Source organism: Zeus faber (assembly GCF_960531495.2).
Source record: "Zeus faber genome assembly, chromosome: 14".
Lineage (NCBI taxonomy): Eukaryota > Metazoa > Chordata > Actinopteri > Zeiformes > Zeidae > Zeus > Zeus faber.
This window is the reverse complement of record NC_137200.1, coordinates 22,242,583-22,269,687: the sequence shown is the minus strand read 5'-3', so window position 1 is coordinate 22,269,687 and position 27,105 is coordinate 22,242,583. Positions and strand designations below refer to the sequence as shown.

At 46.2% G+C, this 27,105-nt stretch overlaps 1 protein-coding gene across 2 annotated transcripts; it reads right to left on the bottom strand.

The window, feature by feature from the left end:
- Window positions 1-730: 730 nt before the first annotated feature.
- Window positions 731-19,783, bottom strand: cUnh21orf91 (chromosome Un C21orf91 homolog). Of its 2 annotated transcripts, none has more exons than XM_080013252.1 (5): window positions 19,642-19,783; window positions 18,217-18,347; window positions 5,619-6,098; window positions 5,063-5,125; window positions 731-3,039 (listed from the first exon to the last, which is right to left on the bottom strand). In XM_080013252.1, the coding sequence occupies exons 2-5, from the start codon at window positions 18,341-18,343 to the stop codon at window positions 2,870-2,872; spliced, it is 840 nt and encodes a 279-aa protein (XP_079869378.1). In that variant the 5' UTR covers window positions 18,344-18,347; window positions 19,642-19,783; the 3' UTR covers window positions 731-2,869. The 2 variants fall into 2 exon arrangements, with proteins under 2 accessions (XP_079869378.1, XP_079869377.1); XM_080013251.1 differs by having other exon boundaries at window positions 18,217-18,350; window positions 19,642-19,780.
- Window positions 19,784-27,105: the final 7,322 nt, after the last annotated feature.

Sequence of the window (27,105 nt, the reverse complement as noted above, 5' to 3'; positions counted from 1 at the left end):
GATTGTGTGTAGTGGGCTGAACCAAAAACACAAAAATAATGAAAATATTTCAAAACACATACACAAATACATGTCCCCTGTATTATGTAACTCCTTATGGTCATTGTACCCAGTAATTATAATCCTGGAAGATTGTGTACACTGATATCTCTGGAATGTCTGTAAATTCTGACAGTGATGTTGTTGGGTTTTTATTTTGCCGAACTTACTGTTTATTTATGAGGTTTAATATGCTGCGCATTGTTTAACCCAATTGTCTTCTGCTGGTGATACTAAAGATTAATGGTAATAAAACAATACCTGTCAATTTGAACCTTCGTATTGTTTGGAGTTTTCTTATTCCGTCAGTAAAAGTCCACTCGCAACTATATCTGTCAGGTGATCTGTGCACTCCGTCAATTTGCCCGTGCGCCAAGTTTTTCCCCCGCTGCAGCTGGCGTGTGTGCGCGTGGTCGTGGTCGTCTTGGTGAGGTGCCGCTTGTCGGTCGCAAACTCCACCCACAAGCCGGAAACGCCGACCTGGACGATGCTCGAACGGCGTCATGTTGGAACTGCCCCGAACACACATCGTATCCAGATCGTCTGTGGGTTTGTCGGCTCCGTGACACCCATGAAGTTCTGATGTCAGTTACATCTGCACGTGCCGCCATCTTAGTGGGGACCCGGTTGTTGACTAGGTGGTGAGCCTAGTTGTACAAGTAGTATGAGGGTAAAAGGAGGAGGAGAATAATAATAATAAAAAATATTTTCATTTTATTGAAATAGTTTAGAAAAAAGGAAACGTCACACGGGCTTGCAAGCTCCATGAACACAACAAGATAAATCCACTGTGAAAAATAATAAAAATTAAATAAAAAGTCCAAGCGTGAAAACAGGCGTTCGAGCAGCAGAGTCTAAAGGAGTGAAGTTGTAACAGATTCAACACAGACAAACTCTGGGATTAAAAAGTATAAACTCAAATAAAAACACACACACACACACACACACACACACACACACACACACACACACACACACACACACACACACACACACACACACACACACACACACACACACACACACACACACACACAAAAGACGCAAAACACTTATTCAAATAAAACTGTTTAAAATGGAGCCATGATGTGTCCTTTAAACCCACAAGGGCTCAAATTCATTGAATCTCTTATAAAGAGAGAGACATAGATGACTTAAACACTAACGCAAAGACATCGATTTGAGTACTGGGTTTTCCCAAAATTGAAATATTTCCATTATAATTTTCATTTACAGATCTACTCATAAGGCTTGTGATTTTCTTAATGGTTTCATTTGCATAGGGTCTACCAAATGTTTCAATAGAAACCTTTATCGTGGTTCCTCGCAAAGACTTTGTTCCAGTCAAGTATCAAGGCTCCTTATTATAGCCGGAGTTAACCCTTGACTTCCCAGCGACAGCTTGAAATGTGGTTTGTCCAAATCGACAGGACGACTTTCGAGGCGGAAATCCCCGTCGTATCGCTTCGACATCCGCCTCGGCCGTCTCAGATCAGCAAAAAAAAACAAACAGCAACTTTGAAATTCAATTTAAAAACAAAAAGATGAACAAGTCAAAAAGATGTACTCGAAGACAAAGAAAAAATAAATATATATATATATATGAAAATTACAAAGAATGAATACAAAACTGCTTCCCCCATCAGCCCGAGCAGCTGTATTGCATGGTTCAATTATTGAAAACCCCTCAAATTTGAATTGGTATTGCATCATAATTTAGAAAGTTCAAGTAGCTTGTTATTTTTTAAGGGTTGGACTTGAGGCTAATCATGGGTTCAATTTGACATCCGTCCCCTTCCATTCTCATTTGTTTCATGAACGACAGTGTTTGATCATCACTAAAGCCAGTACAGCCGTTTGTGCTCTTCTAGGAAACTGGCTTCAGTACGAACAAAATAAAACCTGAATATTATGATGTAACAGAAGGTTTCACATTGTGCGCTGTGAAACCCAAGACTGTTGAAGGCGACGTGGAAATAAACGTCATCGAGTTATCAAACGGTCAAGGGGAGCGGTGAAAAGCGGAAAAACCTCGCTAGTGCAACACTTGCAAAAAAAAAAAAAAAGCAAACGGCCTCGCTGGCGGCATTGTCATAATACAAAACACACTCAACGCAAATCCCATAATCACCTCAGCCACTCACTTTTTCGAACCCGTTTCCATGGCAAAAGAAAGAACCACTCCACCGAGGCGGGAGAGTCGCAAATAAACAGAAGAAAAACGCAGCCAAAAAGCCTCACCCAAAACCAGTCCAAACCCCGATGAAAGTCAAAGAGAAGCAAAACGTTCACCGCGAGGAACAAAAGATAAATAAATAAAAACACAAATCAAACGCACAGCAAACGTCTCGGTAAATAACTTGGAGATGAGATGAATGGGCATCCGAATTGAACGCCGTCGTCTGCATAGAGTGTCCCGCCTCGTCGCTGGACCGGGGGGGGGGGTGAGACCACGGCACCCGGCGTGGACACCACCAGGCCTCCACCTCCGAAGCAAAGTTTAAAAAGCTCCTGTCGGGTCGTGGCCCCAGCCCCTCGGTTTGATGCCCATCAACTAAATCCACGCAGTCGACCTCGAACCCGGGGGTAGTGCGGTCGTCTGAACCCAGATTTTCCGAAAAGGGGGCCTGGGTCGACCTCCCTCCCTGCGCCGGGGTCCGAGCGCTGGGCCGGACCTGCAGGGGCGGGGTCCTCACATCTCCGCCTTGAAGCCGCTCCGCTGTTTTTTTTTTTTTGTTTGTTTTGTTTTTTAAACAGGGTTTCAAGTAATTTGGCGTGTCGTTCGCCACCCCCCCATCACAGAGGGGTCGGGGGGGGGGGTGTGGCTCCGTCACTCCACGGGGGGGGCGCTGCCGGCCCCGCCCCCCGCCCGGCTGATGTGCAGCCAGGGCACCTTGCTGCAGTTCTTGAAGAGCTGCTCGATGGCGACGTGGCGCACGTGCAGCTCCGACGCCAGGGAGTCCTTCTCCTGCACCGCCGAGCTGAGCTGCTCAAACACCACTGAGGGCGGGAGGGAGGGGGGGTTTGAGTCGGCCAAACTTTATTCAAGCAGTTTGTTGAACAAAATGACATTTCTTAGTTCATATCAAAAAAATGGGGGGGGGGGGTTAATGAGAAAAAAATTTAAAAGAGAGGGAGGGAGAGTGAGAGACAGAGGTGGGGCGAGAGACACAAGCCCCTTTCCCACATGGAATCGGTAACATTGCTGGACAAAAAACATCCGGCAACAGCAGCAGGTAGTCACTGCCACATTGGCCTCCTTCAAACAGAAGTTCCGTATGGAGTCTGTTCCCACATAGAAGACTGTTACGGATAAATTACCTAGTTTTCATGCGAGCGGTGTCTTCACACGAGACTAGGCGACAGGATGGGTTGCCTTTTTCGACCAGCGCGTCGCTCCCCGTCCCCCTGACCCTCCCGGACGCTCTCGGCTCCCTCCCCAGACCGAGCCCCCCGTCCCCGAACGCAATAACCCAAAGTTATTGCGTTCGGGTTTCCAACCTGTCCTGCACCCTCTGCCTCCGGAGATGGAACCCGTTCTCCACCCGTTCTTCCTCTCCCTGTCCGCTCGCTTCCTCTCCGGCGCCCGGCCGCTGCACCGCGGCGCGGAGCCGAGCGCTTGACCCCGATGTCGGCGCACCGCACCCCAAACTGTCAAACCCACGCCCGCGTGTAAGAGTGGCATTTTTTTGTTCCCCTTTTTCGTCTTTGCAGCCGAGCTCCACGGTTCAGATCGGACTTGCCATATTTCAGAATGTCGTCCCCCCTCCCCGAAAACAAATAACTTTTTAAAATATTTGTACGAAATAAATATTTGTAAAAACCCACAATTTGTGCTTTATTTGGATTGGGCTCCACCCCTTCTTTACGGCAATGTTACCGCTTCCATTCCCACACACCCATTCACAGCCGTATCAGCATTTTCCCGGAAAAGTTACGAGCTCGGGAGTGGGGCAATTTACGGCACGACTTTTGCGGAACATCTCAACGGGATCCTGTTCCAACAGGACGCCGACGCGGAACGTCGCCAGTAGATTTACGGCTTTCAGCGCAAGTGGGAAAGGGGGCTGAGGAGAGAAAGAGCAGCGACAGAGGGAGAGCGAGCGAAGGGTAGGGCGGGATGAGTCAGCGCTCAAATTTACATGCGAGGTCATCGCACATGCAGACAAACTGAACAGGAAACAACAAAAGGAGAGAGAGAGCGGCAGACAGAGAGAGAGAGACAGAGAGAGAGCGACAGAGAGAGACAGAGAGAGAGAGAGAGACAGAGAGAGAGCGACAGAGAGAGAGAGAGAAGTGAATGAGGGAGGAAAACAACCTCGGCGACACAAAGAACGGGTTGAAAACAACAAACCACTTTGGCAGAGGAGAGAACCAGTCTAAACAGGCTTTGATCAATTTAATAATAATAATAATAATAATGTTCAGCATTTAAACAGCAGCAGAGTCGTTATCGCTGAATAACGCATCAGAGTCATAGTGTCAGGATAAATGGTTGGAATATATGGATGTCGTCTGAACTGCGCACATGTAGGATTTAAAACTCAATTTGTGAACTTCTGGGAGAATAGAAGCACACACGCACGCACGCACGCAGACACACACACACACACACACACACACACACACACACACACACACACACACACACACACACTATGAAATCTGATGATTTTGAAGAGTTGGTGTGATAAACTTTTTTAGATGAATAATGTTTATTAAATACCCTACATACTTTTAGATTCTACTCATTCATGCATATATGTATGTTAATGATCTGTGTATAGCTAAATGAATTTATGCACTGTGGGTTCTAAGTGCTGGAACATTTGAATAGGTACAAATATGTATTTAAATGAAAATACGTATTTAAATGCTTCTAAAAAAGCGTTGCGAAGCATAGTAGGAGCATGCGTATAGGAAGTTAAGTGGTGTTAAGCCGTTTGCTATGCCTCTATGAGCCGCCGGTGAGTTTTTCCCGGTGGTGTAAAGTTATTGAACTGAGGTCGACAACCAGACTTACTTTGGACTTGCAGCAGTAAGCGTGTGTTGAGCTGATGCAGCTCCTCCGTGCTCATTTTGGTCACTGAGAGAGAAGCAAAACAAACTGTTTTATTAGAAAATAACAACATGGGATCCTCCGAGAGGCTCCAGGGGGCCCCCGGCAAAGTGACTAACAGTTAAACGAACACTTCTTTAATGTAAAAGTTAAAGACGCCACCCTGAGAAAACAGTACAACAACGGCTGTTTTGATACTAGTATCACTGTTCTCTTCCTGGCCAGAGCAGAGACAGCAAAACACGTCCAATAAAAATACTCTGCGATCTGGTTCTAGAGACAATCTTCCGCATTAGGTGGAAAACACTTTGAGGATGCTTGATAACTAACTAACTTAACTAGAGTAGAGAGACTAAACCACGTCTCACTATAACAATCTGCTCAGATTTGGATCCGAGAGACGAAACTTTATCAGTGGCCCAATGCCGAACGGAGGGTCCTTTGTATGAAAAAGGTTGAGAATCAGTGATTGAGAGGACTATTAAAAAAAAAACCAAAAAAACAGCATGAATGCGCTTACGTTCTTCTCTGCCGAGTCCCCGGTGCCCGTTCTCCCCGGGATCCCCCACGGAGCACGGGCCCCTGAGGCTCCGCGGACCCCGCCTGGCCTCCTGCCGCAGCTCGAACTCCTGGGAGGCGTGGCACTCCAACAGGCCCGCCGTCATGCCGCCCGAGTCCCAGCGGGGGGCGTAGCGGGGCACCTGGGTGTCCGCCCGCGGCACCGCCTTGCGCTCGCTCTGCTGCCCGTGGCAGTGATGTTTGCCCGCACCCCGCCGGGCGGCGCTGGCGCCGGCGGCCCCGGTCGGGTCGGGGTCCTTGTTCTGGGCGTAGCGGATGATGCGGCTCAGCTTTTGGCCCAGGGCGAGCTTCACGCCCTCGTAGGTGCCGCGTGACGCCGCAGAGCGCGACAGCTTCTGGTTGGCGATGAGGTGGTACTTCTCGAAGCAGTCCCGGTGGCCGCGCAGGGACCTGGTGTGCAGCAGGGCGGCCGCGGACACGCCTGAATGCAGAACAGACAGAGCGGGGAACCCATTAGGACAATCCCAACCGGAACAGATAAAACCACATCTGATGCTGAACAATAACCAGGGAAACGATCATCAGTTATGAAATGAGTACCCAATACAACAACGAAGGCTACACAAAGAATCTCAGTTAAAGAAAATTATTAAAAAAAAAAAAAAAAAAGGGGGGGGTTTAAGTATAGAAACTGTGTACATGTATGTATACATGTACACCAGTCACACATGCTAATGCAGAGAAGTTGGGAGCAATTTGTCATTATCTATAAAATATCAATATTGGAAATATAGAATTGTATGGAAATCAAATCGATCCTGCCCATTACCCAGTCCTCATGAAGAGTCAAAAATTGAACTGAATACACAAGAGCAGGTAAGATGCATGTGTGTATGTATATATATATATACATACACACATGCATCTTACCTGCTCTTGTGTATTCAGTTCAATTTTTATACATATATACATACACACATGCATCTTACCTGCTCTTGTGTATTCAGTTCAATTTTTGAATACACAAGAGCAGGTAAGATGCATGTGTGTGTGTGTATATATATATATATATATATATATATATATATATATATATATATATATATATATATATATATATATATATACACACACACACACACACATGCATCTTACCTGCTCTTGTGTATTCAGTTCAATTTTTGACTCTTCATGAGGACTGGGTAATGGGCAGGATCGATTTGATTTCCATACAAATCATACGAATATCCCTAACTTTTTGTGAGTAGCGTATATATATATATATATATATATATATATATATATATATATAGTGCGTGTGTATATATATATATATATATATATATATATATATATATACACACATATATATATATATATATATATATATATATATATATATATATATATATATATATATATATATATATATATATATATATATATATATATATACACACGCTACTCACAAAAAGTTAGGGATATTCGGCTTTCGGGTGAAATTTCAGGATGAACCTAAAATGCACTATAAACTTTACAGGTGAACTTAATTTGACCTTCTCTAAAATTTTGAAGCACATGTCCAACTGTTCAGTGTTTCAGTACTTTTTGCACAACTTGCTCTTCTCTAACAAGGAGCTGAACGGCAAAATTCACAACAGGTGTTTGATCCATGAATCGACCAATACGTTTCCTGGTTCAATTAGAATTGGTATTTAAACAGTCCTCTTCATCATGCTGTTCACGTTTTAACATCATGAGACCAAGACGACACCTAACAACTGATCAACAGTACCTCACCACTGCGAGGCTTCAAACAGGATGTTCTCAGAGGGAAGTGGCCACTGAGCTTAGAGTGTCACAGAGTGTCATCAGCAGCTTGCAACAGAGATACAGAGACTGGAAGAGTCACAGAAAGGCATAGAAGTGGACGTCCTTTGGCCACATCCCACACTGATGAGCGCTTCATTGTGAACAGTGCCCTGCGGAACCGGATGATGATGCCACTCAACTCCAGGCACATTTAAGGGAGGTGAGAGGCACCCAAGTGTCACCTCAGACCATTCGAAACCGTTGACATCAGCGTGGTCTGCATGCTAGACGACCTGCAAGGGTACCTGACCACACCACCAGGCACAGGCATCATTGTCTTGCACGGGCCAGGGAGCATTTACGGTGGACGAGGGACCAGTGGCCTCAGTGCTGTTCTCTGATGAAAGTCAATTCACGTTGAGCAGAAATGATGGCCGCCAACGATGTTGGAGACGTCAAGGAGAGCGCTACGCATCAGCCACTGTTGTCACCAGACGAGCCTTTGGTGGTGGTGGTGGTGTTACAGTGTGGGCAGGTGTGTCTAGTCAATACAGAACTGCCCTACACTTTGTGAATGGTACAGTGACAAGCACATACTACCTGAATAACATCATTCATCCAGTCATTGTGCCCCTGCATGACCAACACAGGCCTCATTTCATCTTCATGGACGACAATGCTGCAGCTCATCGAGGTCGCATCAATAGGGAACGGCTGCTGGAGGCTGGGGCACCTCAAATGGAGTGGCCTGCACTTTCTCCAGACCTGAATCCCATAGAAAACCTATGGGATCAGCTGAGTCGCCGTGTAGAGGCTCGTCACTCTGTACCCCAGAACCTCAATGACCTGAGGGCCGCCTTCAAGAAGAGTGGGGGGCCAGGCCTCAGCAGACAATAAGTCGACTTGTGAACAGCATGAGACGTCGTTGTCAAGCTGTAATTGATGCTCAAGGGCACATGACAAGTTATTGAGACATTGACATTTTTTGTTGTGGTAAACCCACCACTGTTGTTGGCTTTTGTTTCAATACATTGTTTGAGATGAGGAAATCACCATTGCATGCTTCTAATTAAATGCCCTACTTTCATGATATATCACTGTAGCGTCAACTTTCCCCATAGATTTCACCCGAAAGCCAAATATCCCTACGTTTTTGTGAGTAGTACACACACACACACACACACACACACACACACACACACACACACACACACACACACACACACACACACACACACACACACACACACACACACACACACACACACACACACACACACACACACACACACACTATATACATAAAAACAGTGCTGTTATCATTTAAATATGTTATTATGGAGGGGACTGGATGTGGGGGAATGATTGTTTTTTTCCAGCTTGAATGTTGTTTTGTATGTTTTCTTATGTACAAAAACATTCCCTTGGGACAAAAAGGTTGAAGGTGAACTTAACTACACAGCAACTTCTTTGCGACTAATGAAAGAAAGTTAACTCTGCTGAAGGAGTTCTGGTCACCCCCTGACGATCCATACATAGCAATTGTTAAGAGGGATCAGTCAATGAGCAGGATTGATCACTAGAATCAAACAAAAAAACAATGGCATCGGTTGACGTGACATCATCCAAAGTTTCCAATGCTTAAAACGGAGGGCAATAAATAACAGCGGTAACCGGGTGAACCTGGACAAAACAAACCCAACGTGAAATCCAAAAGCGACAGACTGACCTCTGGGTGCTTTCTGCCGCTTCAAGAAAGCTGCTTAGCGTCGACTGACTGAGCCTCCAGAGCAACAAAAGAGAGCAGCGATAGCAGCTTAGCACAGTCTATGTGCGCTGACGGCGCGCGCGGGCAGGAATTCTGATATGACGTTTTAATCTAGCAGTTCCCTTTGTTCACAAAGCTTAGCGTTTTCTATAACTGTGCAGTCAAATCGGGTCCCACACCACAGCGTGAAAAAGCAGTACCCTGACACTAACCTGATACTTAAAAAAAAAAAAAAAAAAATTCCAAAAGTATCTTAGAAATAGCACTGGGTACTGGGGCTGGATTTGATATTGATATAAGGGCTCGTGATTCAAAATAGATTCAATTCAATGTCAATGAGATGGCTCAGGATATATAGTTGTTTTAGACAATGAGAATTTCTACCAACTTTTTAGTTTACTTTCTGACATAAATTACAAATATACAGAATACATACAGAAATGTAGTATTTCTATTTAGTTGTGACTGTGGTGGTGGTATTTAATTTAAGCGAAAAATGGTTGCATAACTTCCAAACAAACTACTGATATTACAATTTTCTAATCGAGTCAGAAATGGAAACAACAGAATTGAATTGTATTGTAAGGAAAGGCTCCGCCTATTTCAGGAGGAGGTGGGAGTAGCAATGGAGGAGACGAGAACCTGCAAGTCGGTGGGAATGAAGTAGCAGGGAGTTTGGACAAGATGGGAGAATGCGGTCGAGAGAGGGGCTGAGCTTTGGAAAGCCAAGCCACACCACATCAAATTCCTCATCCAGGCAGTGCACGATGTGCTTCCAAGCCAATCAAATCTGCACACACGGGGAAAAGCAGAGTCACCAGCGTGCGCGCTGTGCTCTGGTTTCCAAGTGAGGAACCCTGGAGCACATCCTCGGCTGCTGCACAAAGGCACTTGCAGCGGAGGCATGATCGTGTCCTGAGAACCATCGCTGAAGCCCAGGGTGCAGGAGTTGAGTGGGCAAAGCGGTCCCGATCCCACAAGCAGGCCATTGCCTTTGTTAGAACTGGGGAGCAGCCAAAACCAGCCAAAAGAAAATCTGCAGGGGACTGGCAGCCGTTGGTGGACCTCGAACGATAGCTCAAGTTCCCCAACCATATTGCAGCCAACACCCTGCGACTAGACATTGTCCTTGTGTCTGAGTTCGGCAAGCAGGCTGTGCTGCTGGAGCTTACAGTCCCACGGGAAGATCGCTTGGAAGAGGCCTTTGAAAGGAAGCTCTCCGGGTACGCAGGACTGGTCAGCAACTGTCAGCAAGCTGGATGGGGAGCGAGGTGTCTCCCAGTGGAGGTCGGATGCAGGGGATTCGCACCCCGTTCTTTAGCCAGAGCTTTCAGATATTTGGGCATCGAGGGAGAGAGGAAGAGGAGAGCCATCCGCAGTACCACCAATGCGGCAGAGAGGTCTTCAAGATGGCCGTGGCTCAAAAGAGGAGAGCCATGGAGTCGTAGCTAGACATCTGGAGACAAGCTGGGGTCTGGACAGCCCCGGCTGGGTCATCTGGAGGAGGGTGTACGATGCTGAAAGACCCAAAACACCCGATAACTCCAGGAACATCACTGAAGATGTGTCCAGAGGCATCAGTAGATGTATGTACACAGTATTGCAATATCCTACTTATAAGTAGGCTAAAACTAATGTTGTGGTCAAGGATGGGAAATTACACATGGCCCCTGTACATCTACAAAGTAATTTCCCAGTAAACACTGGAGTGTGTGTGTGTGTGTGTGTGTGTGTGTGTGTGTGTGTGTGTGCACGCGCGCCCCCATCCGTGTGAAAGTATTTCAAATCATAGCTTTGTTTCTTGGGAACTTCCGAGTGGAACACAATGAACACCTGGAACCAGTGAAAATAGGACGGCAACTCTCCATGCAGGGAGGAATTTAGGGTATTCAAGAGAAAAGACAGAACGACCTTGCAGCAAAGTGGACCAAACTAACTGTATGAGTCCTTGTTCATGAACACTGGAGGATGAAAGAAATCGGAGCGCAGGGCACCCAAGAGCCAAATTTGTTTTTCTCTGAGTGTGTTTGTAACCTCCTCGCATGGCCTACATTCCTCACAGGCAAAGGAACCTGCTGAAACCTGTAGAGATTAGTCATCGTCCTCCACCTACACCCAAGAGGACCGGCAAGCCTGATAAACGAGACTCCATGCGCGACATAGAAATCCACAACTGGCAAAAAAGCAGATGGTTCAACTACCGCATGAATGTCCTGTCAAGATATTAAGGCATCAACGGTTTGACCACTTTGACACCATCTATTGCTGCCGCTTGGCTGCAGTGCGGTACTTAACACCACTGAATAGGGGTCAATTCCTCATGTCAACAACAGGAAGAACACATGTTCATGGTCATGTTCATGGTGTCCTGTGTTCTTTCGCCTCAAACGCTGGCTGGCTGGCTGGATGTTCTTGTGTTTGACGTACATGGGCCAGACGTGACCGTCAAACAGATCAGGCGGGTCTGGCACAGTGTAGTTCCTTGAGCACCTCCTCTTTTTGCATTCGTCTTTTGGGATGGAAATAAAATAGCGTTGGTTCAGTACCTCAATCAAAGGCTAGCTTAATAACAATGCCACCTGAAGACGAAAGTTAGTTTCAAGGAATCGCTCGGATGACTTGCTCGTGATGTCCAACCGCTGACCTATAAATAGAGCAGACAATGCTCCACTGTAGAAAAACCAAATCTGTGCGAGTCGGAGGCAATTTTTGGGGGTGCATTTACCGGTTGTTTCCACATTAATACTAGTTATACTTCCGCATAACTGCATTCTGGGATTGCAGCTTGCCGCTTGATGATACAGCCATATCGTTTCACTGTGGGAGCTGCCTTCAGCAGATCAGTTCTCATCGTGTTTTAGGACCATCAAGGTGGTTGCTGTCAGGTGGATGAGCCCACATTGTCAGAGTGTTTGCATATGAGAAGAAAAACAAAACAAAAATCAATGCGATAAATAGTTGTGTTTTTCAAACATCTGCTTTCACAAGAACCGGGGAGCCCCAGGGAACTCTACACGATGCAGTGGTGAAGACAGACCTACTATTTTGTGTACACAAAACTTGTGTAAAAACCCTTACGCACTTCAAGCCTACGAGGGCTGAGTGTACTAGGAGTTCACATTTTATGTTGACAGTCAAAAATAAAAACTACAAAGAGCCTTCCTTTTGAGGATCACTTGTGCTTTGCAATTCGTCTCCTAGAAATTCTTGAAAGGAAAGATTTATCGGCTGGCGGAATAGCGGACGGCGGATCATTAATAACGCCTCAGCCCACATTTGAACAGGGCTCCAAGGCCGTGCCTCGGCGGCAGAGCGGGAGCGTCTCATCTCTGCTCGGCTGAGAAAACCAACTATTTCACAACGGATTCACCTCACGTCATTTTTCAGCCCCCTTCGCCGGGGATACTTGCGTGGCTTCCACACCTCCCCCACAGCGGGCCCCGGCTTAAGCCGATCAGCCTCGACTACCGTAAAAAGAACACTGACGGACCACTGGGTCGGTCGCGCCACATCAGCGGCAGACCACCTCCGGGGGGCAACTGCCAGAGGAAGACCTGGAGAGGCTAAGCCGCTTATCACGGATCGTCTCTCGCAGTCTCTCCATTCATCTGAGGTGAATCCTAATCAGCGGCTTGACGCTGATGAGTAAGGAGAGTGTTTGTCATGGCGGAGTCCGCGGGTGAGGGAAAAAAACTAAAAAACGATGCACAGAGCGGCCTTCAGCGGTTTTGCGCTGGTGGTATTACAGAGCAGCACGTTCAAGGTCAGGGACCCGGACTATTCAGTCGGCCTTCAAGTCCCCGGTAACCTGACAGGCTTTGCTGCGTCGCTCGATAATACTGTACGCAAACGAGGACGTCAATGTAGAGCGAGGGATAAAAATCTCAACAGTCAAGGAAAATCCTTGGATATTTCTCAGCATCGTCATCCGTGACGCAGAACTCATGAGGTTCACTTCGCTGCCATTGCCGTCATGGAAAGTGTAATCTTATCAGGTAGCCTACCACGACTACCCCCAACGCCAGATCTCCAGCTTTTTACTCATCTTTTACTCCAGTCATCAGATTCAAATACATGGGTGTCAGGTTGCAGCCGAGGTAATTAAGTCCATGGCTCGGACTTTACCGCTCAAGGGGCGAAATGGGGGATTTTCAGGATCAGGATTTGAACTTTTAAATGCTCCTTTTGATACTTCTTTTAAAAAGAGTGGAAGACTGAAAACATGCTTGTGTTTACCGTAGTTAACGTGTCTATTGTTTGGCTTATTTGTGTGTGCCTAAAAAAATCTACCTAATTCATTGCCAAATTTATATTGCACATTCATTGTTAGGTTTATTTTGTTATTTACACTGCCAATTTTTTCTTCCGTCTAGTTAATTTCTAAGGTTGACTAAGTTATGGTTTATAAATAAGGTGTGACTTGACTTGACTTGACTTGAGGTTTACTGTATTTTGCCATTTTTTGTTGTGTATTATAAAGGTTTATTTTAATGTTTAGGTTTATATTTGTTGTTTACTGTTCATCATTAGGTTAAATGTATTGCCATTTTTTCCCTCTGGGGAATCTATGGTTTCCATCGAGCGGACACGTCTTTCCAACGAACAGGAACAGACGTGATATTTCTGTCTGCCGTCGCTGGAGGCCAGCAGTGTTTGCCGTTGGGGGGGTTTTCTTGTACGCGTTCTGGACAAGGACGCTCAACCTGTGACACACTTCCCCTCGGCCTGCGAGCGCTGGTGCAAATGGGACAAAGGTGGTGGAGGGTATATAGTCTCCAAATAGAGCGTCCTAACACGGCGTCGATGCGGAGTGCAGCCGACAGCTGGGCGGCTCTACTTGGAAACGGCAGAAAAAGCTCACGTGACTCGTGTTGATCTTCCAGAAACCACAGAGCCTTTAGTAAAACATTAATCCGGTTAGGTCCAGTCCTCCCACTGTCTGAAGGGTCTCTCATTTCACTGGCCACCACCCAAAAAGCATGTGCATGTGTGTGTGTGTGTATATATATGCATGTGTTGTTGTAGTGCGGTGTGTCATGTGACGAATAAAGATTCTTCTTCTTCTTCTTCTCTCCCTGCTCCTCCGTCAAGTCCCACCGACAGAAGGGTCAGCGGGTGACTGCCTCTATAGTTTCCACCACGTTAAAATTAATTTCTGCTTGAATGCGAACGCATACTAGATAGATATAGCGTGGGCACAGACGTATAGTCTCAAGACACTGGATTCATGCGCTCAATTCTCAACCAACATCCAACCACAGACTTGACCAGTCCGTTGGTTTACGAGACTTACCTAATAATGGAGTTATAACGAGTGTTAAATCAATGTCGACAAGCTTTGAACTAAGGAGACTGGTTGCCAAAAGTTCCTAAAGGTTATAACTATTATTACTCACGGAAAATGTCACACTTTTGCAACGGCGTGGCAATCAGTGATGAATGATGTTGATTCTCACCAACACTGCTACTAATTTAGAGGCGACAATAGAGACCTAGAGTAAACATGGCTGTTTTTCCTCCTCCAACCTTCCCTCGCCTGGATATGATGATACATAACTAACAGACTTGCTTTAATTTGTCATTTCTCCATTTCAGCAAGAGCTCAAAATTGGGGGAAATCGATGTGTTGCTTCAGTTAATGCCATTCAAAAAAATAGCCTAATTGTTGCAAAACCCCAGCTTATCTTGTTTTCTACAGCAAATTTGCTGTGTTGACGAAACCCGAGAACCAATTAAAAAAATATATATATATCACTGCAAAAAAAAAAAAAAAAAAAAAAAAGCAATTTATAATTTCCATTACTTTCCAAAAGTAAATAAATAGAATAAAAAGAGCCCCCTTAATCCACACCATTGAAAGCCAGCAATTACTGGCGGCCACTAATAACCTGATTTTACTGAATGTGAAAACCAGCGGGGCTGGTAAGAGTGGAGTCGTCAGCAAATACCTGGACAAACAACGCGTTCCAGCAGCAGCGACACCACAGTTAGCCTGGACGCCAATTCAACGGAATGGACGGAATTTTGGAGAGCGTAGTACAATGGGCCATGAACAGTGGCACGCTGCTTTAGCCTAGCTGAGCTGAGCTCTGCCTTCTAGCTGGTTCAATATCATACAGACTTCAGAAAATATCCCATCTGGATTTCTTGTGTGTTCCCCACCCTGGTATACATACAGTGTTTAAAGATTTGATTTTATAAATAAATACATATTTATTAAAAAAAAAAAAAAAAAGCACAATTTCCTATTTTGGTCAGAAAGAGGCATATTGTTGATTGTAAAAAAGAAAATGTTGGTTTATTGTATATTACCAACATTTTATCATACATTGTTAATTGTTTCGTCATTTTTTAGGTTAATTGTAAATTGTAACATGCAAGAGCAAAGACAAACCAAACTAAATCAAACAATACTTTTTGACGAATACGTCGATACTGTTCATCTGGCGCAATGATCGAAGATGACCTATCGGCGCTTTTGTGAGATTATCACACAAAATAAATATTAGAGGATCAATCATTAGCAACGTGGACATTATGAGATAGTGATTAGAACAGTTTAGAACAGTCTAGGAAATTCAAGAAAACCGCATAACTTTCCTATAACATTTAACGATACCACAATATTACCCTAACCCAAATGAAAAAAAAAAAAAATGCAATTTAAACAACCATCGTGTTCCAGAGGAAACAAGCTTCTGGAACAATGGCGGCTTATGACGCCATGAGAGGCAATCAGGCATACGTACGTGACTGATTATTTCTACGTAAATTAAGGTGTAATTGTGCGTGAAAACAATATGAGCGTGTGGCTGGAGCTCGTTCTCCATGTTCTGACTAAGGGTAAAGTGCCACACTCCCTGCAGGGCATCAGCAGGTTGCAAAGTCTATCTAGCTTTTTAAGTAATTGAGTCACCCACCAGAGTAACAGAGCTTCTATTTGTGTGCTCGGGGGAAGGGATGTGCAAAGGTCAAACTTTTCACCGTCGATTAATCGGCGGGCGGTGCAAGCGAATAATCGATTGTTCCGATCAGAAAATTAGCACCCGCCTTATTGGCACGGTAAAACTAAAGCGCCTGCGCACCACTCTGAATTAGAGGTGATCAAGTGGTCATAGAATTCAGACCTGAGTGCGATTGAACCTGGGAAACTTGTGCCAAGATCCCACCGGAACCGACCCGATGCATGACCGAGGTGGGGGAGCGAGAGAGAGCGAGAGCGCGAGAAATCCCGGATCCGAGCCGGGATTTTGCTGAATCCGAACCGGCCTGATAATTAAAATGACTCCTAAATCTGTTTTTCGAGCAGGTCAATGTCGGATTAAGAACAAAAGCAGTTACCTCAAAAATCAATTTTGATCGAACAGCGAAAGAACAAATAATCGAGAATTCAGACGCGTCCCGCACCAGATGACAGGTCTACGCTCGACTCCACTGACGGATGTGATGGACGAGGAGCGGTGAGTAAATAAAAGAGTCGGTGGGAACGAACTCCAAGGAGCAGAGCTGACCTTAGGCGTCCTTCAAGCCCACGTAGCTCTGGGATGCTGCAGCTACACATGGTCATCTGACAATCACCCCCACCCGTCCACCCACCCACCCACCCATACATCCACCTATCCATCCATCCCTAGACCCGAAGCTTACATAACGCTGACACCATGTACACAAAGGCTGGATCAAATATCTCTCCGGCAAAGTCTGGACCAAGGAACTAAGGGTGTGCTGGATCATTTTTTAACTTGTGTGACGGATTACGTGAAAAGTCAAAAAATAATAATAATATTAGAAACCATTATAGGGAAAACATGCATGTAGTGGACCGACTAGGCACTTCTCCTCCCAAAGGACTAGTCGTCTATTTTCTATCTGCGTGCATTCCATCCCAGGGCTAATTGAGCGACAGTCAGCTGACAAGCCCTCATTAGAATCTAACCTCTATACTCTTGTTTACTAATCCTCCTTCCCATGATGCACTTCTTCCGAAGAACTCTGTCAACAGACCTGCAGAGCCCCGAGGCCATTTGTTTCAGTTATGTGGTGCGGTTAAACTAGAAAGATGGATGGAACATTGACAATATACAATAGACCTAAAAGGATTACTAGAAGAGAAAGACGACCACAAATAAAACAATGAACAATGACAAATATATAATAAAGCTAATGATAACCACAAAACATGTGTAAAAATGAAAAGAAAACAATAAAAATTAAAATTAAAATTAAAAAAATAAGAAAACAAGCAGCGACAAAAATATAGTATAAGAAAAGATGGTGGACGTAGTGGATCAGTGAGACAAAGGCCGAGTGGGAAGCACATCCCATCTCTCTGGAGCCGCTTTCACTCGTTAATTGCAAGTGGTGGGAAGAAAAAAACAAAAACACTTCAAACGGCCTCTCATGTTTGAGTGGAACATGAAATGGGAGACGGAGTTACAAAACCGGTAATGGCCAACCTGTGCCGGTGGATGGATGATGAAGACATTAACATTTCCTCCATTTTATTTTTTATTTTATAAATCGGAATGGGAATTGTCGATTCAGAAGTGTTGTGTTTATTTTTTATTACTTTTATTTTTGCCGATTTGAGAGGAGCTGATGTTAACGCCACAATCTTCCTCCAAGGACGAACAAAGTTACGACGTAACTTATCCTGTGCATTGAATTGTATTTTGTATATATTCCCTATATTTTTATATTCGACCATTTTGTACTTGGCTCATTTTTTGTATTTTTAACGTGGCTATTATATTTTATGGTTTTTTTTCAAGATTCCCCCCCCCCCATTGTCTCGTTTTGTTTTTATTTGTCCAATTTTTGGGGGGGCACTTTGTTTCCATATAGTTGGCAATGTTCACTTTTTATTTGGCTATTTTTACGCTAATCGTCTGTACAGCAATTAAAAAAAAAAAAAAATCCTTCCGATTGCGAAAAGGGACCTTTTTACGCAAAATGGCTTTCGGAAACAAACATGCCGAACAAAATAAAAATAAAGGAATAAAGGCAGGATGAAAGGTACCTTCGATGCTGAGCTCGAAGCAGACGTGGCAGAAGGACAGCGTCTCGGCGTGCGTCTCCAGCTTGCACACGCTGCACACGGCCTCGTCGTTCAGGTCAATGTTCACAAACTGCTCCTCCTCATCCATGGTGCTGCTTTGTGGACGGAGAAGAGGAGGAAGAATGACGACGAGGTCACTGGACGGGCCCCCGCACCACCCAAATCTCTGTTTCCGGCTCGTAGGAGGCAATTATGCCCATTCGTTGTACAATTATTGCCAAATAGCTCTTTGTTTTGGGTTATTTCATTGTTTTTATCCTGTACATTTTCAGGTTGATATTTATTGTTTGTGATTAGGTTGATTGTATGTTCCCCCAATTGTCATTTTATTTTGTTAATGTTTGGTTTACATTTTTATTTATCATTAGTTTTATTGTATATTTCCAAATTGTTCTTGTGTAGTTTTGTTAAATTATTAGGTTATTTTTATCGTATTTTTGTTAGTTTTGAGGTTTATGTTTATCATTGGGATTATTGTATATTGCCAAAATGTTCTTGTTTTTATTGATAACTTTAAACTATTCTTGTTTAATTTTATTCCGTTGATTTGTAGGTATGCGCACACATTGTTTATCTTTTTTTTTTTTTAGCTTGTTCGTTTTTAAGGTTTTGTATTTATTACCGTTGGGTTTCTTGCATATCGCCAAATTGTTCTTGTGTTAGTTCTTTTGTTTGTTCATCCGGACCCCGCCACCGACAACGGCAACAGCAAACAGAGCAGCACACGCACACCGCACGGAACACATTGAATGTTGCGGTTTCTTACGCGGGGCCAGATACGTCAAGTATCACGCACGGTACTTTGGAGACCGACCGATCGGACGGATTTTACCGCTTCCATGTTTGGAACGCGCACTACAAGCAGCGCCAACTGGCGCGATAAATCAACACATCCCGGGGACCGACAGCATACCTCAATGTCACTTTTTGGAATGATCGCACGTAGGGAAATATCGTGGTTTGGTTTGTGGGGGTCTTTTTTAAATTTATTTATTTTTATTAGAATCCACTTTTCGACCGCAATCGTTGCCGAATTGAGTTCCGACCGCTTGACCGACACACACGGACAAACCCCCCCCCCCCAGCACTCCACAGGCTTTTGTGTGAGAACTTTCGGTTCCGCTTCGCACTCCGGGCCCCGCGTTGGATTATTTCAAACCCGATATTTTTTCATCTCTGAAATCATATAATATGTCCGTGCTGACGTTTTAACCACGCCGCCGGAGCGACGCTTCTCTTTATTTTCCATCTTTTCCTCGGGCTGAGCCGGGCTGCCGCGCGGGGGGGGGGGGGGGGGGGAGAGACCGCTACTTCGCCCAAAAGACAACAAAACACAAATGAACCGTGCGCCAGCGAATTCGGTCGCGGTAATTGCGCTGAACTTACTGTCACCATGAAACCCCGTCGCGCCTCTGCCGAATGACGTCGCTTATTTCATTCGTTTGCGCCGCGCCGCTGTGCGTCGCTGGCCAGACTGCGTTCGAGACGCGAGCCTCGTCAGACACCTCGGGGGAGAGGGGACCCTTCCGCCATGTTGGAACCAACCATTAGACCCACCACGGGGGCGCGGCGACAGAGCCACTATCACAGATGATAAAATATACCGGTGTGTGTGTGTGTGTACGGGCAGCACGTCGCAAATCGCTGTTTTCATATCCGTTCGTCGGACCAGAACCGATGAGGTGTATTTTTCGAATATTTCTGCCGCCCGCGCAAGATCGAGTTCGACCGAGGCGCGCGAACACCCACGGGCGAACAGGGCAAATGGTCCGTCCTTGTGACGTCATCACAACAAACCGTTTTCCTCCGAGCTGCGTCCGCGTCGTGACGTTAAACAAAAAAAAAAAAAAAAAATAACGGCGTTTCGATGACGTGGTGCAGGACGCACGGTGATCAATAATCATAGCTGTACGATTATTATAAAAGCAAGTCGATTCATGGTCATGTGATACAATAAAATAATCCTGTTGCTATGCTCCCGGAGCCGTCCGCCTGGTCACGAAGCCACACGTGGGGAATTCCCGCGAGGAAAACCCCACAGAGCAGAAATAACAATTATTTATTTTTACAAAACCCTATAATTATAATTATTTTCACAAAAAACAACAACAACAACGACGCTCACTTTGTTATATTATATTTATTGTACTTTATTAAAAGTAATATTTGTAATACTACTGTAAGACAATTTTACAGTTTTAATAATATTTGTTTTTCCCCCACAACACAGTTCAGCTTCCTGAAGAGACACATCGAACTTAGTTCATGCATCTGAAACGGTCCAGTTCCATCAAAGAACAAAACAGTTTTTAAGTCAAACAAAGCCGTTCGTCCGGCTGAAGCTCACGTTGGAATCGACGCGGGTGCTTGTAGCGCCACCTGCCGGTGAAATAAGAGCAGAGCACCTGGGATACTGCTACCCTCTTGTATTTTTCTATACCAGAGGGAGAAGGTCAATTAGAGAAAGTTCGAATTTGTCTTTACTCACAGACATCAACGGGCCTGGCCCAAAGCTCCAGGCGGGTGCATGTCGACGCGTGTTATTACGTCGGATGCTATGTTATATTTTAACGAAAAGGTTAGAAAAATAAGAAGAAGAATCTTTAATCGTCACACGACACGCCACTGCAACACATGCATACACACACACATGCTTTGGATGGTGGCCGGTGAAATGGCTCCTCTGCATTTGACCCATCCTGGCTTGTCCTTCCTCCGGGGGGGCAGCCAGGAGCAGTGGGCAGCATTCGACGACGCGCCCGGGGACCTGGTTCCATATGTCCATCGCTGGTCAGACGATGATGTTGTGCATGTTTTTGGTGGGGGTCCTTACTGACGTGAGGTGGAGTAAACCCCATGTGAGCACGGGGAGAACATGCAAATTCCACACAGAAAGGCCCCTCTTTGGGAGATAACCCGCCGGAGCGCGATGCCAACAGCGCCCCAGGCGGGAATCAAAACCAGGACCTTCTTGCTGTGAGGCAGCAGTGCAATGCACTCTGCCACCGTGTCACCGTGCCACAATAACCATGATGAAATAACCCCCTATCGCACCAATTGTACCATGCACTGCCTCATTATTTATTTGTAAACCAAATAAAACACACAAAAATTGTAAATACTTAAAGGGGACCTATTATGAAAAACTCACCTTTTCAGTTCTTCTGCACATACATGCTCTGATGGTTCTACCAACACACAAACTGTGAGTTAAGACGATCCAGTCAGTTTATTGTGCGCAATCCAGTCAGTTTATTGTCTATTTGAGAAAACATGTGGTTCAACGAGCCGCTCAGATTTGTGTCTCCTCCCTACGTCAGGTTGAGACACATTCGAATTAGAACCGCCCCCCCCATCTGAGTAACTCCACCCACCGCTGGAGAAATAACTGTAATAACTGCTCTGTTGGCTTATAAGACCATACCTGTCAACATTGGGCTTTGAAAATAAGGCAAATGTTCAGTCCCTGTGGCGCGCCGTGGGGTGGAGAAAGTGGCTGACAAAGTTTTCCCATTACGCACGGTTATGCTCTTGATTTAATTAAATTATAGATACATCTACAATAAAAAACACACTGTTTTTATTGGTGGTGGGAGCAAGGAAACGCAGCGGATCGAGCAGTGGTCAACGGAGCGGAGACGGGCGGCGCCGCCAATCTTCTTTTCTTTTCTATTTTAGAAAGGTTAAAAATACAGGAAAAATTAACAACCGGGGAGACAGCGGGAAAGAAGAGTAAAATACGGTAGAATCCCGGGAAAAAACGGGGGGGTTGACAGCTACGTTACAGACCAGCATAAATCCTTTAAAAGAAAGAGGAATTAATACCAACTGTCCGTGAAGAAACTGCAGACGAGGGAAATGTAAGTATTTAAAATATCATTCTGCTGCGTGTTTCTTTCCAATAAAAAAATTTATTTACATAGACTTTAGGCTGCTCCGTGTGATCGTCTGAAACAAAACCAATAAAGATACTGTGTTTTATTCTAGATGTATTTATTTTATTTGTTTCCTTATTGAATGAAACAAAAAAAGCCCCGCGCAGTGTCCACCACGGGCTTGAAGCACGGCCGAGGGAAGTCGGATCAAACTTGTAGATCTGATATGAGTGAAGATTCGGCAACTGCATTGCTTAGTTCTCGCCTCAACTTTGGTGGACTGATACGGTGAAAACAGTGAAAGTTTAAGCACTTCATACAACAGGCTCACAAAACTGGGGCTAGCAGTTCCAGGGTGCGCATGGGGAGCAGCAGAATTTTCATTTAAAGCGTCGCGAACAGGATGGTTTAGAGGCATGTTAAAATGACTAGAATGCATAACCCGAGTGGTATTTTCAGCAAAACACTTCAAAAACATATTTTTCAAACCTCTATTATACCTCTATTAGACCTATTATAACTTGTTGAAAGGGAGCATAAATAGGTCCCTTTTATCTTCTATCTTGGAAAATCAGCAAATATTACATTTTATCTATCATTATTAGAGAAAGGGCTGTATATATCAGTATGATTTGGATAACTGTAACTTGTATTTTGGCTATGTTGCCTGTTTTTGATTTGGCAATTTTTTGTATATTTGGCTCTTTTTTTCAATTTCTGTTTTTGTTTTTTTTTAGACTTTTGCAACCATGATTGATTAAATAAACGGGTTCTGATATCCTTACACACTTTATTAAACATTTCCCTTTTACATGCTAGTGTAAATAACGTTCATAATTGCATTCAGTGACTTTACATTAGTTTGAATATATATATATAATATATTAATAATAATATTATTTCAACCCATAATAACCATATATTATATAGTATGCATTATATATGATAAATAATGGTTAGCATAACCACATTTATAGATATAATAAGCATCCATAAATCCCATGAATTGATCGCTGCCGTTTAGCACTGTCTTCACCCTGGAGTCAGGTTTGCACTTGCCCTCGGAGTTTCAAATCCAGTTCCACAAGTTGTGTGAGGTTCAAGCAGGCGGAAAAACAGCCCCGAGCGGCCATTGATTTCGCAGCAGCGGCAGGAGCGGCAGCAGGCGGGTGCAGCGGCGGGAGCGGCAGCAGGAGCAGAAGCAGCGGCGGCAGGAGCGGCAGGAGCGGCTGCCAGTCACAGAGCGCAAAACAGCTGCTACCACAGCACCCACTGTAGAGGCAGGTGTTTCCTTCAACAAAGGATCAGTCACTATTGGGTTGATTGATTACGCTGTACTTCACAGCTCCTCTATTACATTTTATTTTTAACACACTTGCATAACCAAAATAATGTGCATTTGTTTATATAGAGGTGTATATAAGTCTACCGTCAAAGTTGTGGTTTAGAGGCTTATTGCCAACGCTTTGTTTACCGTTTAAAGTGGAACTATTATGCTCCTTTAATAAAGTAGCCGTTCCGACACGCATCCAATCCACCCTGTTGGAAAACGGGCTCCTATCAATGAAACAGGCCCCTGGCTCTGTGAGCCGATGGGGTTTGAGCTTCGCTTCCAGGTTTTGTCCTTTTTACTCTGTAACTTTCACTGTTTTCCCCTGATCATTCCACCAAAATCTGGTTCTGAACAAATTTGAGGCGAAAAATAAGCAACCCAGTTGCTGGATCTTCACTCATATTAGATCTACAAGGCCTCATTTAAAAGTTTGATCCGCATTTCCTTGGCCTTGCTTCAAGCTTGTGGGGGACGCCACGCAGGGCTTTTTTTTTTTGTTTGTTTCGTTCAGTTCCGGAAACTATAACTTTTGGAAACTATATTGAAATAAATACATCTATGGTTTTGTTTGGAAAAACGCGGAGCGAATCGCGCGCTGCAGCCTACAGTACAGTCAACATGGACACACACACACACACACACACACACACACACACACAAAATACTTACATTTCCATTGTCTGCAGTTTTATCATGGAGAGTTGGTATCAGTGGCATAGGCAAAAATTGCAATTTGAGTGGGCCAGTACAAAATTTGGGCTTCGGTGAGGTCTTGGGGATCAGTGGGGACTGGGGGTCTAGGGGGGACTGGAGATCAGGGGGGATGGGGGGTCAGGAAAATCAAAAAGTCCAGACGCCCCACCCGGCGTGGGCGCTGAGTGCCCATCCACGAAGCAGAGTGTGCTCAGCGCGTGGCACCTGGATGTAAGGGGCCAACCATGCCCCCACACTGACCCGCCAGCCACCCGCCACCCCAGAAAACCCCAGTGCTCAATGTGTGCTGTCGGCTATTGCAGTTAAAATTGCGGGGTTGGGGGTGCGAGTCCTCCAAACAAGTCGAACCCGAATCACTCGCACCCCTCCTGCCCCGCAGACCCTGGTCCGGTGGAGTGTTGTTCGGAGTAGGATTGGTGTGCCAGTGTATGTGTTCTAAGCTAATATGAGTGGGATAAAAATTTCGGGCCGGACGAGAAGCACGCTGAGGCAGGAGCGTGACAGGCAAGATGGCAGCCGCCCGCAGCATCCCCACCCACATAGCCTGCACCCCGCCCATCCCGCAAGCCCTAGGCCTATTGTGTGGTGTATGTGCTGAGTATGAGTTTGAGATCGATGCAGGGGCGCAGCAGCCCAGGGAGCAACCACGCGGACCCCCCCCCCCCCGGACCCGACCGTGCCCTAGCACGGCCACCTCCCGTACCCGGCGGCACCCAACCTACAGCGATCCGCCACGGGCGGAGAGGGGCCCGCCATGCGCCTCCGCCATGCCGGGCAGCTCCGGACCCCCCATCAGGCCCCTGGTCGGCCCCCAGCCGCTGAGCATGCAGACTTTAAATTTGCTGACAGTTTCTGAAAAATTCTACTCTTTGCACCAAAACTTGGCCCACGGGGGCTTCCTGCAGGGAAAGGGTGAGGCAGGGAAATCCAGTTCGTCATGGAAGCACATGGAAACATCTTTGGAGGAAATTCCCCACACGGCCGCGCTCCCCGGTAGCCACGGCAACCGGAGGGCATCGTCATGTGATGGGATTGTGACGTCTCAATGCTGAGCGTTCGGAGGAGACGACCAAAGGAGGAGCTGAGGCCAGTGTAGGTCAGAGACGGCGAAGACGCAGGTCAAGGACGGCACACGCACGCACCCACGTGCGCACACACACACACACACATACACAAGCACACACGCCCACGCAAACGCACACACACTATAGGACACAAAAGAGGGCGGTAATGCAACGTTACAATTGGATGCAAGCCACCAAGAAGAAGAATAAGTTTATGCCAAAGAAGAAGGTACACACACACACACAGCCCCCCTCTCCCCCCAGGGATTAATAAAGTACTATCTTATCTTATTCTGTAATACCTATAAAGTTACTTAGCGATTACTTTCGTGCGTATATGTAGTTCCTGCTCCATGACCAAGGGGTTTGGCTGTCCAGAGAGCTCCTGTCCATGGAAGGTCTGCCGTTCCAGCAGCCTCCGCCCCGCGCAGCTTCCAGGCCACATCGCGCTCCCTCCGGCAGGAGTCTCGGCCGCATCCTGCCCCACCTGGTCGCTACCGGGCGGGGCTTCACCGAAGCCACCTCGCCTACCACCCGGGCTCAATGGATGCTCTCCCACCCCGTGCACCCCGGGCGCTGGCCCGGACAGTGGCCTGGAGACTGGGCCGAGCGGTGGCCCGAGAGAAGCGGCTCGGCCTACCCGAACTGGACGGCTTGGGCGGTCGGCTGCCGTTGCCCTTCCAATGCCCGCAGGCTCGTCCCCCGGGCCAGAGAAACACCCCGGCTGGTGGCGCATCGGCGACCCGGGGCACCTCTTGAGCGGCCCCATCCCCAGCTAGCCCCTCCTTCCCCGCCGCTCACCAGAGCACTGCCGCGCAAAGGGGGCGGAGTGACGTTTCCCGAGGTGGTCACTCTGCAGGAGGCCATGGGGATCTTAGACTGTGAGCCTGAGGTTTTACTGGAGGCGGCCAGACAGGCTGAGCCCGGTTTGCAAAGGTCTCAGGGACCTGGAGCCCCGGGTCCTGCCCTGCGCGAGAGGTACGCTGGCATAGGAAGACAGGATTCTACTAGTGTTATTTGAATGATGTTTTTGACTTAAAATAAATATAAACCGGGGTGAAATGCACAGAAGTAAAGCGTAAAGCATCGTGTGGTTTGACAAAGATAGAGAATTGTACTGTAACCCCGAGTTATACAAGGGCACAAACAGCTTCGTGAGGCACAGGTGACCAGTTGAAGTCAGACTCAGACCTTTTACTCCAGTAAAAGCACAAATACTATGAGGGGAAGTACCACAATGGTAGTTGGGTGCGGCAGCAGTGGACGTAGCTATAGGACGTTGATTTGAGGAGACGTTTTAAAAGCCGCCACTTTTTTTTCTGATCTCTCTCTCTCCCCCGACAGTGAGACCGGGCTCCGGTACCAGAACCGGGATGACATTGCTTAAAGTGCCCGCTTCTGTGCACACGAGGGCGGCCCAGCTGATATCGACTGATACGGTTGTGTTTTAAAGCCGCTATGTCTGTTTGTTTCTGAAGAGCTCCCAGTAAAGACTGCCTGTTCATCCCGCCAGCTGTCTCCCTGTCCGTCACTTTACCCCGCACGGCCCCCAGAGGTGTTGCGATGGTGCCCGGTGCTGGCCGCCATTGTCACTCAACCAGGGCGCGGTGAAGCACCGCCGGGGCAAGCCCTTCAGCGCCGGGTGGAGATGGAGGACAGTCAGCCACTTGGAGGCCCTCATAGCATGGAGCGAGGCGGTCGCTCCTCGTCTCCCCGGCAACACTGGTAATTGAGAGAGATGACGTTGTGATGAGCGCCTCTCACCGGGCCAGAGAGCAGAAGTTGCAAGGGTGGTTTTGCCGATGCGCCCTCCGATACTACCTCCCGGGGCGCCCGTTCACCCTCCGTTGGGACAGCGCTCCGC